The 12,608-nt window shown below is 38.9% G+C and overlaps 1 protein-coding gene and 1 pseudogene across 2 annotated transcripts in view; one reads left to right on the forward strand and one right to left on the reverse strand.

The window, feature by feature from the left end:
* The window catches only part of TRPC4AP (transient receptor potential cation channel subfamily C member 4 associated protein), a 69,187-nt gene that overhangs the window by 41,617 nt on the left and 14,962 nt on the right, over positions 1 to 12,608 (reverse strand). For both annotated transcript variants that reach the window (XM_077872866.1, XM_077872865.1), the window contains exons 3-5: positions 10,520 to 10,636; positions 3,722 to 3,779; positions 1,432 to 1,487 (exon numbers count right to left, since the gene is read on the reverse strand). In XM_077872866.1, the coding sequence (XP_077728992.1) occupies positions 1,432 to 1,487; positions 3,722 to 3,779; positions 10,520 to 10,636 (231 nt within the window). The remainder of the gene's footprint in view (positions 1 to 1,431; positions 1,488 to 3,721; positions 3,780 to 10,519; positions 10,637 to 12,608) is intronic.
* LOC144298892 (small ribosomal subunit protein uS14 pseudogene) lies at positions 2,254 to 2,915 on the forward strand (annotated as a pseudogene).

The raw sequence follows: 12,608 nt of genomic DNA on the forward strand, positions 1-12,608 counted from the left end.
TTTAATCTAAGTAGGCTCATGCTGTATTTCTGTTGTGCTGTGTTGTTAAAAGATGCTGAATCGCGTTAAGTGTTGAAACTTATTTCCCGGGATCCCTGGGTGGCTCAGCAGTTTGGCGCCTGCCTTTGGCCCAGGGCGCGATCCTGGAGACCCGGGATCGAATCCCACATCGGGCTCCCGGTGCATGAAGCCTGCTTCTCCCTCTGCCTGTGTCTCTGCCTCTCTCTCTCTCTCTCTGTGACTATCATAAATAAATAAAAATTAAAAAAAAATTTTTTTTTAAAAAGAAAAAAATGAAACTTATTTCTCTATTTGTGTTGGCCAATAAGTTTATTTTTTTATTTTTTATTTTTTATTTTTTTTGGCCAATAAGTTTATTTTTATTTTATTTATTTATTTATTTATTTATTGGCCAATAAGTTTAAACCCAAATTTGTGCCCCATTCATACTACAGATGATTTCATGGTCAGCCCAATTCCTGCATACATGTTATACCCTCACCTTGTTCTACACTTTTCTTTCTTCTACTTATAAATTTATGATTTATGATATTGGTAGATTTTACATATTACTACAAGAACACATGAAATCTCTTTCTGAATGATGCAAGAAATGACATGGAATTAAATGTTCCATTGTATTTTCATAACATACAGGTTTCACTTCTATAGGATCACTTGTTTCATTCTGGCGTGTATTATGATTCACTGCTTACACGTTACCACATAAGTTCCTAAAAGACAGGTACTGTGTTTTACAAAAACTAGCACCTGTATATTGCTTTACAAAGTGCTGTCACATCTATCATCTCACTTAGTCCTCACAACAAGCCTACAATGTTAATAAGATTACTAACTGCATTCTACAGATAAGAAACTAAAGCTCAGAGAGGTGAATTAATAAGTACTGAGCCAGGAGCCAGAACTCCAAACCCAGTTCTAGCACTAAGTGCTAGGCTTTTTCCTTTCTACCAAATTGCTTCTTTTATTCACCATTCTTTCCTTCTCAGGGGTCATTTTCCTGCTTAATACACTGGTGGGGCTTCTAGTTCTGGTTTTATTTTGTAACAAGGAAAATGAAGGAATGGAAATAAATAATGGAATTAAAAGGAACCTTAAAGGTTACACATACTCTTCCAGTGTATGTATCGACTTGGTAAAGGATTGTTCAGTCTCTGCTTGGACACCTCCAGGGCTAAAGGAGATCACTACCTGCTGGAGCAGCCCTAACTCTTAACAATTTCTACGAAATTCTGCCTCCCTACAATTTCTACCTGTTGGTCCTGGTTCTTAGGCCCACATAAGTAAGTCCAATTCTTGCATGTCTGAGGATAGCTCTCATGTCCACCACCCCCACTTGAACTTTCCCCTCTCAAGCACTGCAAATGTGGTGGGGACAAAAAAGGAGGCCCCAAGAACAGGCGTACTTACACAGACACACGTATTATACAGGATGCTCAAACAATCCTTGGACATTTCATCACTTACTGAAAGTGAAAGAGGAATAATTGGTTATTTTTCTCACTGAAAAGATGGTTGTAATTAAATTTTTGAACCTAAGAACTGTTCCTCACAATCTCCTCCAAGATGATTATCTTCCTTTTAGTATACCTCTATCAAAGAGGTGTACTAAACCTTGTTTACCAAAGATTTTCAGGATGCCTATCAGAACCTACAAACCAATTTGTATACGGACTTTGGGTTTGATGCAGTAGCCATTTTCTTCTTAAGCTCCACAGTCTTCATACTTTGAACCTACTGTGGTGTCATCTTTTAATAGCCATGATACATTTCCAAAAGCAGAAATGTTAGAATCCAAAGTATAAACTTCCTGATTGCACGTTATAAATTTCCACTGGTGGTTCTACTAGCAGCAAACAAGGGTATCACTTTTACTAAAGACTCACAAGTGTGTTTTTGTTTTCTTTTTTGTTATTTCTTTTGGGGAAATGGCTTTTAATGCCTGACCTACAAACTCCAACAAAGAACTAGCTACTTTTCTGTGAGCAGGAACAGGGGAATACAACAAAAAGGAAGTAATTTTTATGACCCCTCAGCCTGAAGAGAATAAAACTGAGTATGAATTATCAAAAGAGTGTTTTTGCTCGGCATTAGTTTTACTTTTAAAAGTTGTTTCCATTCATTCCAACACTGCCACAAACTCTAAAATGTTAGGTCTCCCTCTGAGAGGTCAATGGGCAGCCCTGCCAAGCCAGCTTGACCAGAAGGGTTATCTGGCATAATCTGGAGACAATGCAGATGTCCCATATCCCTTATCACTACCTTTCAACCTGTGGGGGCTTTTTGGTTTATCTCTTGACTTCAGAGCAGGTTGGAATACCAGATCAGTGTATCTCTGCATTTCTAGACCTTTCATTTTCAAAGGGAACTGCAATTTACTCATTCATCAAATATTTATTCAGCACCTACTCTAGAGCAAATGAAGAATACACAGTGGTTAGCAAAAGAAAAAAAGTCTCTAAACTTAATAGGAGGCAGAGAGAGTAAGTACACCAACAAGTATTTACAAGATGCTACTTGCTATCAGGGTAGACAGGGAACATGAAGAACCAATTTAGATAGAGTACAAAGCTGAGACATCGAAAGACAAATATGAATCTTCTTAACCAGTGCTGCACATACAAACGAGGTCTTATATAATATGTTTTGAGTTAAGGCAGGAATATTTTAAATTAAACAAAAATATGTATTTTTCCATTTGCCTCGTTATACCCGAGGGACCAAGGTAGGTCCCCAGCAGCTCTCCTGGACCTATCATAGGAAGTCTGGCCAGGGTTCTCCTTCTTGCTGTATCTACTCAAACCGACACAGTCTGATTGGGAAACAGCCTCAGTATGGGCCACCAGTGTTTCTGTCAGTACTCGAAGGCCATAGGCTTCATCGAGTTGGATTAAGTGAACTTCTTTGAATAGGTCATCCAAGATACCTACCTTATCTGCAGATACCCAGGATACCTACCTTCATGCTAACTCCTTGTATTTACATAAAAATACTTCAATTAAAAAGATATGTATGTGATGTTTGTAGAAGGGTATTCATCAAATGTTAAAAGTGATCTCTGGCCTGTATGTATGTATTTTTGTGATCTCTGGCTTGTGCCAGAGTGCTCTTACTTTTTTTTCTTCTTTAAATACTGAATACCTAAAAATAATAACTGTAACAAGTATAAATTATAAAAAGGAATGAAAGAATAATGCCCATAGAACCATCACCCAGCTTAAGAAATAACATGCTACCAAAACACTTTGACTTTCTAATCTCTATCATTTTTGGTAATGACTAAACTTTTTACCAAGAGCACATATCACCTTTACCACAACAAAAAAATATATATATGCTTTTGAAAATAAAACAAATGATCTTACCAGATTATTCTTTACTCTCTCAATTAACTAAATAGGAAAAATAAGAATTTCCAGAGAAAACATAAAAGCTGGGCCCACAGACTATTAGGAACTACAAACATGCAATTTTTTTAGCCCAGTGGCTTTCATACTTTTTCATTTAAAGTCCCAGATCTATATCACTACCTAGTACAAAATGAAGAAAGCAAGCTGCTTAGTTGGGGGTGGAGAGCACATACTGCCACTGAATGAAAAGCAGACCACCACTGTAGAGCTAGGAGGGGAAAGAAGCCCCCGGAACCACATCACATCTGCAAGCTGGGAAGTGAGGACCAGTGGCTCACAAGTATACTTACTTTTCAGTTTCTGTCCCCGGATAGAGATTGTAGGCCTCATAAGAATTTCTACAAGGAGCTACATATTTGAAAAAGAAAAAAAATTTTCAATAAAAATCTGCAAAATTAAGTCCAAGCACAACTTATAAAACAACCTTTGCCATGATGACCGACAGCCTATGTATCTGTCACAGTACTAAAAGACCCTCTTGTTCCCAACATGGCCAGAAGGCAGTGAGGCTCGTGGGAATGAGCACTATACCAAGGGTCAGGAAACCAGTCACAGCTCAGCCACCTAGTCCTCATGTCATCTTGAGAAAGTCAATGTCCCTCCATGGCCTCAGCTTTCTCATTTTAAAAAATAAGCACGTTAAACTAGGTAATTTCTGGGATCCAATGTGGCTTTAATTTTTAAAAACTATAGAACATTATCACTATGATTCCTCTTTTGCTTAAAGAACATTTGTGTTATTTTACAGACATAGGTTAATAAAACAGAATTTCAAAAAATATACCATAAACTGTTAATACGAATTTCTATGGGGGATGGGGCTGATATGCATTCATTTTTCATTTTATATACTTTTAACACAACACGTAGTTTTTGCTGCTTAAACTCTTAAAATAAACATACACTTAAAAACCCATTCTGTTGAGACAAGGACAATTTATTACGAAGAAGATCAATCCAGTAGGAACAATGATAAATATACACATCTAACAAGAGAGCCTTAAAATACATGAAGCAAAGCTGACAGAACTAAAGTAAACAGACAATTTAAAAATAACCGAACACTTTAATATCCCACCTACAATAATGGACAATTACACATCACCAAAGAAATAGGAAGACTTGAACATTATAAACCAACAAACTCTAACAGACATCTGTAGGGCATTTTGCCTCGTAACAGAATACATATTCAACTCAAGCACACGTGGAACATTCTCCAGAATAAATCCTATATTAGATCAAAAAACAAGCCTCAATAAATTATAAGGACTGAAATTACCAAAGCATATTCTCTGACCGCAATGAAATCAAATTAAAAATAACAGAAAGAAACTTGGGAAATTTACCAATGTGGAAAATAAAAAAAGATCCTTATTAATAAATGAGTCAAAGGAGAAATCACAAAGAAAACTGGAGAATAGTTTGAGAGAGATGAATACAGTAGAACTTAGAGCTAAGGCAGTGTTTAGAGGGAAATTTATAGTTTTAAGTACCTATTTTTTAAAAAAATAAAAAACAAGAATTATCTCAAACCAATAACCTAATCATCCACATCAAGACACTGGAAAAAAATGTACAAACCCAAAGCAAGCAGAAGAAGAAAAAATAAGGATTTGAGTAAAAACTAATTTAGTAAAGAACAGAAAATAGGGGCAGCCCGGGTGGCTCAGCAGTTTAGGGCCGCCTTCGGCCCAGGCGTGATCCTGGAGACCTGGGATCAAATCCCGTGTTGGGCTCCCTGCATGGAGCCTGCTTCTCCCTCTGCCTGTGTCTCTGCCCGCCCCCCTCTGTGAGTGTGTGTGTCTCTCATGAATAAATAAATAAAATCTTAAAAAAAAATAGAAAATAAAAGAGAAAATCAACTATATCACCACCGACCTTATAGAGAAAATTATCTTCCTTCTGATGGGACACTTTTAACTACTATATATATGAAGCCACACTAAGCATCTTCGTATACAAAGTTTCATCTCATTTTGACTTACGTCTTTATGAGAGATTTATAGAAAGGTAAACGAGGCAAAATGGGTAATGATCTTTAAGGTTTAAGGCATACTACACAGTTTTCAAGAGATGCCCCACTTCTCACAATCATCAAAAGGTGTAAGATGCTCAACTGTATAGAATATAAATTCACTTCAAGTGAAAGATGAACTATGTCAAGGAATACATTAAAAGTCCTTGAACGCCAAGCTATGGATTACACCTGGCCCAGACATTTCATTTGGTCTACACCTACTGAAAAGCTGGGAGATTTTACTCAAGAATCTAGATTTCCCACGTCCCCCAGGGCAACAGCAATCCATAGTCATGAAAGAGTCATTTCTCCATAAACAGAGCCACACTCTCCACTTCTCCACAGTCCCCGCAGGCATTTGATCTGATCATCTTACTTGGGCCTCCCTCGCTCCATTAAGTTACCTACTTGACCCTATAACGCATCTGACTTTATAAACTCTCAGATACACTTTTCATTGTCAGGTCAGGGTTGACAAAGGAGTGGCCTAACCAGCAGCACGCCCAATTATTCCAATTCAGCTGAGCTTTGGGCAGCATACTGAAGAGAAGGTTACTTTGGGGCCTTGCTAGTGACTGATGGAGTAAGAAATAAAGAGCCCTGTCTCAAAAATACTTTCAGGAGCAAGATGACAAGGGAGTTCAACAAGAACAAATGCACCCAAATTAAGGTAAGTGAAGGGCAAAAAGACCGAAGCAAAAGCTCCTAGTTATGAACAGACTGAAGTTCCTAGAGAAGCTAATCTTCTCCAAAGCAGACCAAAACTTCACAAAATCAGAAGCTTTGATGCAAAGTTGTCCATGACAGTCATCTGCAACAGAAAGTCACATTTTCACTGCCTACAGACATCAGGCCTGAGACCCACATTATTCTTTTTTCCTCCCATAAATATACTGGTTTCTATTAAATAACTTCCCTGATGAGCCATTCAGAGGTGAAGGGTCCCTCAAGCTGGCCATTAAGTATGCACTACAGGACCACTAGAGCTGTTGAGGAGAGGCAATGCTGAGCAACAATTGGGGAATAAAGGCTAAGGCTGATGCTCTGGGTGCAAATGTGTAACAATCTTTACTTTCACAACAAATGGCATCTTAAGGAAATGGTTTTTATTTATTTATTTATTTATTTATTTATTTATTTATCTATTTATTTATTTATTTATTTTTATATTTTATTTATTTATTCATAGAGACACAGAGAGAGAGAGAGGCAGAGACACAGGCAGAGGGTGAAGCAGGCTCCACGCAAAGAGCCCGACATGGGACTCGATCCAGGGTCTCAAGGATCACGCCCTGGGCTGCAGGCGGAGCTAAACTGCTGCGCCACCGGGTCTGCCCAGGAAATGGTTTTTTTTTTTTTTTTTTTTTTTGGAAATGGTTTTTAAATTGCAATAAAACATGACACCCACCGCAGAGTATAACCAATAAGCGTACAACTCCGGGTTTTACAAAGTGATCATTCCTGTACAGTCACCACCCAGATCAGGATACAAAATGACCATTAACACCCAAGGAGTAAGGACAGATATCTGGGGGGAAAATGTAGGATCCCAGGCCCTCATTCATTACATGGTGCAAAAATTTAAATGTATGTGATAAAAACTTTAAATATATTACAAAGAAATACAGACACAGTTTATAATCCAACAGAGGGAAAAGCAAGAAAAGCTTTGAAGCCATAAAAGGAAAGACCAAGCAATCTGATAACTTAAAAAGTAAATCCCTCTACATTTAGAAGTACCATAAGTTAAATTCATAACCATAGGTTAATTTCATTTCTCAAATCTGGGGAGAAAAATACAACACATATAACAAAGGACCTTTAAGAATGAGTAATTACAAAGTGCTACCATCTAAGTGTTTGTGTCCTCCCAAAATTCATGTTAAATTCTAATGCCAAATGTGGTATCGTTAGGAGGTGGGGGGTCTTTGGAAGCTGATTAGGTTAGGAGGGCAGTGCCCATATAAATAGGATTATGTCCTTCTAAAAGAGGCTCCTGAGAGATTCCTAGCCCCTCCTACTACACTGAGGACACAGGGAGAGGCTGGCAATCTGCAACCTGGAAGAAGGCCTTCACTACACACCAAATCTGCCAGTGTCATGATCATGGATTCCCAGCCTCCAGAACTATAAGAAATAGATTTTTATTGCTTATAAGTTACCCAGTCTATGACAGTCTGTTATGGCAGCCCAAACAACTAAGAAAATCAGTAAAAGAAAGACCCAATAATCAAACAGAAAAGGATATAAAAGCTACTAAGAGATAACTGGCATAAAAAGAACAAGTTATAAACACATGAAAAGATATTCAATCCCACTCATAGAAGAATGCAAATTTTAAAAACTATGAAGAGACTATATAAAGTACTCTCAGAATGAATAAGACAATCCAACTAAAAAATGGGAAAAGGAGAGGCGCCTGAGTGGCTCATTCAGTTAAGTGAGTTTAATGGCTAACTCTTGATTTTGGCTCAGGTCATGCATGATCTCAGGGTTGTGAAATCAAGCTGTGTGTCAGGCCCCGCGCTCAGCAGGGGTCTGCATTAAGTCTCTCCCTCTACCCCTCCCCAACCACCACGTGGTACATGGTACAGCACTCTCTACAATAAACAAATCTTTTTAAAGGAAAATGGGAAAAGGAGATAGATATTTTCCAAGGAAGACATACAGATGACTTATAAGCACATAAAAAGATGCTCAACAGCATTAACCATCAAGACAATCTGTATCAAAAGAACAGTGAGAGGGACGCCTGAGTGACTCAGCGGCTGAGCGCCTGCCTTCGGCTCAGGGTGTAATCCCGGGGTCCTGGGATGGAGCCCTGCCTCAGGCTCCCCGCAGGGAGCATGCTTCTCCCTCTGTCTATATCTCTGCCTCTCTGTGTGTCTCTCATGAATAAATAATCTTAAAAAAAAAAAAAAAAGAACAGTGAGATACCACTTCACACCCATCAGGATGACTATAATAAAAAACAGATAATAACAGATGTTGACAAGGATATGGAAAAGTCAGAACCCTCATACACCATAAGTGGGCATGTAAAATGGTGCAGCTGTTTTGGAAAACAGTCTAAAAGGTCTTCAAAAAGATTAAACTTAAGAGTTACCATGTGCCCCCGCAAACCCACTTCCAGGTATACACCCCAAATTAATAAAAACATGTGTCCACACAGAAGTGGGGTGTAAATGTTAAGAAAAGCATTTTTTTTTTTAAGATTTTATTTTATTTATTCATGAGAGACACAGAAAGACAGAGACATAGGCAGAGGGAGAAGCAGGCTCCCTGCCAGGAGCCTGATGCAGGACTCAATCCCAGGATCCTAGAATCATGTCCTGAGCTGAAGGCAGATGCTCAACCACTGAACCACGCAGGCATTCCAAGAGCAACATTATTCTTAACAGCTAAAGGACAGAAGCACAAAAGTCCAAAAGTCCATCACCTGATAAACAGATATACAAAATGTGGTATATCCATACAATGGAATATTCTTCAGCCATAAAAGGAACAAAACACTGATACATGCTACAACATAGATGAACTTGAAAACAGTAAGCTAAGTAAAAGGAGTCAGTAACAGAAGACCACATATTACATGATTCCATTCAGATGAAACGTCCAGAATAGAGATATCTATAGAGATGGAAGTAGAATAAAAGCTGCCTATGATAGAGGTGTGTAGGGGAGTGATAGGTAAAACATACAGTTTTTCCTGGGGTGATAAAAATATCCTAAAATTGATTGTGGTAATGCTTGTGTGTTATCTATGAATACACCAAAAACCACTGGATTGTAAACTTTAACTGGGTGGATTGTACAGTATGTGAACCATATCTCAATAAAGCTTTTTTTTTTTTTTTTTAAATATTTTATTTATTTATTTATTTATTTATGATAGTCACACAGAGAGAGAGAGAGAGAGAGAGAGAGAGAGAGGCAGAGGGAGAAGCAGGCTCCATGCACCGGGAGCCTGACGTGGGATTCGATCCCGGGTCTCCAGGATCGCGCCCTGGGCCAAAGGCAGGCGCCAAACCGCTGCGCCACCCAGGGATCCCTCAATAAAGCTTAAGAAACTCTAGAAATACACTTTTTCTCATATCTACTTAATTAATATTTAAAATTTACTTAAAATGTACTATTTGGTAAAGGAAGCTGCTGGGGGCTGGTAATGTTCCATTTCATGATTTGAGTGCTAGTGACAAAGATGAACTTATTTGGTGATAATTACTGGTGTACTCTTCTGGTAAGCAAGACTTAGATAATACAGTCCATAAAAACACACATATATACATGGTGTTGGTGATGATGTGGATTAACAGACACTATTACACTTTGTTACTGGAGATATAAGCCGATAAAACTTCCCAGGTATATAATCAACGAGTTTATAAACAATAAAGCACACATATATTTTGATCCCATAGGTATATAGTCCCATGCACAAAAACATTTACTGCAACCTCGTTGTAAAAGGAAAGGTGTGAGAAAACTCTAAATGCCCATCAATTGGGGCCTGGGTAAATAGACTACAGTATAATTATGCCAGAGAATACTATACAGCTATTTAAAATAATGAGGCAGATTTATAAATACTGAATCTATCCCCAAGCTAGAGAACTACACAGAAAGAGCAAGGTACAGAGTAGTATATCTGTATATAGGGAACGACACCTTTATGTGGGTAGAAAAATGTAAGGTGAGGACAGTGGGGGTTATTTACACATACACACACATACACACACACGCATGCACGCACGCTAAAACAGAACATCTCTGGAGGGACACAGAAAAACTTGAAATCGTAGCTGCCTCTGAAGAAGGGGTGGGAGAAGTAGGAGACACACTTTTTACTTTGAGCCTTAAAAAAAGAAAAAAGGTGGATATATTATCAACTCAAATAAATCATTCTTCTAATGTAAAAGCTATGGTGCTTCAACACAAGTGAGTGTCCCTGAGCATCTAAAGATTAAAATTCTGAAGTGTTTGCTATAAATTCTGCAATGTCTCCTTTCTCTAATTTCAAGAGTTAAATACTCAAGCCATTAAACAGTAGTAATAATGAACTACTTACATCAACACCTCCAAACAGGTCAAAAATATAAGTATTTGGATAAGTGGTTTCTTGGGTAAGTTTCCTCTCTTCAGTAACAAATGCCATAGCCTCCATGGAGAGAAGAGGAGAAATTTCCTAGTTCAAAAAAAGTATACAAAGAGACTTTCAGTTTTAGTATTCAAGAGGAACCACACACCAAAACGTTGGTTTGCATTTTAGTCACAACCTGAATGCCCACGAGCCCAAAGATAGCCCCCAATGAACCACTGTAGAAAAAAATAATCTTACAAAAAAGCTAGTATGATGGTCAAAATTTTAATTTTAATAGTAACAATAATTTAATACTTACTATGTACCAGGTATGGTTCTAAGTACTTCATGTATGATCTCTTTTAATCCTCACAAACCTATGAGATAACAGTAATTTATCATCCTAATTTTACAGATAAGCAAACTGAGATAAAAAGCTGTCAAGGTCACACAGCTGGTAAGTGACAGAGTTAGGATTTAAATCTAAGATATCTGGCTCCAGGGACGCCTGGGTGGTTCAGCGGTTGGGCCCCTGCCTTCGGCTCAGGTCGTGATCCTGGGATCCAGGATCCGGTCCCGCATCAGGTTCCCTGCAAGGAGCTTGCTTCTGCCTCTGCCTGTGTCTCTCCCTCTCTCTCTCAGTCTGTGTCTCTCATGAATAAATAATCAGAAAGAGAAAAGAGAAAAAAGAAAAAAGAAAAAGAAAAGAAAAAAGCTCCAGAGTTTGAAGAAAAAAATAATTATATGGAGTGAAATAGGAGCTAGAGTGTGGGAAGAATCCAGGACGCTACTCATCATGCTCTCTCTTCAGGGACCTTGAGGGAAGATGGAACACAATAGGCTAGAGCAGTGGATCTCACACAATGGTGAACATCAGAATCACTTGAGGGACTTGTTAAAACCCAAACTGCTAAGTACCCCTTGCAGCATTTCTGATTTAATAGGTCTGGAGTGGGGCATTTATAACAACTCCCAAGTGATCCTGATACTGCTGGTCTAGGTACCACACATCAAGAAAAGCAGAACTAGGGCAGCCCAGGTAGCTCAGCGGTTTAGTGCCGCCTTCAGCCTAGGGCGTGATCCTGGGGACGGACCTGGGATCGAGTCCCACATCGGGCTCCCTGAGTGGAGCCTGCTTCTCCTTCTGCCTGTGTCTCTGCCTCTTTCTCTCTCTGTGTGTCTCTCATGAATAAATAAATAAAATTAAAAAAAAAAAAAAAAGCAGAACTCTTGCAGACAACCTGTTATATGTTGGGCACTGGGCTTTTATACATTAGCCCATCTAATCCTTAAAGTAATTCAATGACGTGAGTATAGTTTTACCTATTTTATAGGTGACAAGTAAAATCACAAAGTTGCCCAGGCTCACGTAATTAGTGACTGAACTACTTACTAAAGATTGAACCACTTCCTCTGGGTCTCATTTTTCTCAACTATAAAACTAGGATGTAGGGCATCTGGGTGGCCCAGTCAGTTAAGTGTCAGTCTTCAGCTCAGGTAATGATCTCAGGGTCCTGGGATCGAGCCCTGCGTTGCACTTCCTGCTTGGCAAGGAGTCTGCTTTTCCCTTTCCCTCTGCCTTCTCCCCTGCTTGTACACGTGTTATCTCAAATAAATAAATAATCTTAAAAAAAAAAAAACTGGGATGTAATTTCTGCTAGCAACATGGTACAGTGGAAGCTGGTCTTAGGAGTAAGACAAATCTGGGCTCATCATGTAACAGCCACAGGCTTTGAGTGAGTTATTGCTGAGACTGTTCTTTCAACTGAAAAAGGGAACTGTAGAAGACTTCTGAATTTGCCTGCCCACTATCTCTTTTTCTCCAAGTAAAAGTCCCATTTCCTTGGGAGAAGAGGCCTCTCCCCACTTTCCACAGAGTTGTGTGAGGGCTGCCACCAAGCACCTCAGTGCTAGCCCCAGGAGCAGGTGATCAGGCCTAGTCAATAGTCTCTCGTCCCCCTCACGTTTGGTGGCTGACCCAAGTTGTAGAAACGTCACCCTAGAACTATAATCATGTGGAGGAACATGAGGCCACACATGATGTCAAAATAAGAAATGAACAGCTTAATCCTGTTGA

The sequence above is a fragment of the Canis aureus genome, chromosome 26, assembly GCF_053574225.1.
Source record: "Canis aureus isolate CA01 chromosome 26, VMU_Caureus_v.1.0, whole genome shotgun sequence".
Classification (NCBI taxonomy): domain Eukaryota; kingdom Metazoa; phylum Chordata; class Mammalia; order Carnivora; family Canidae; genus Canis; species Canis aureus.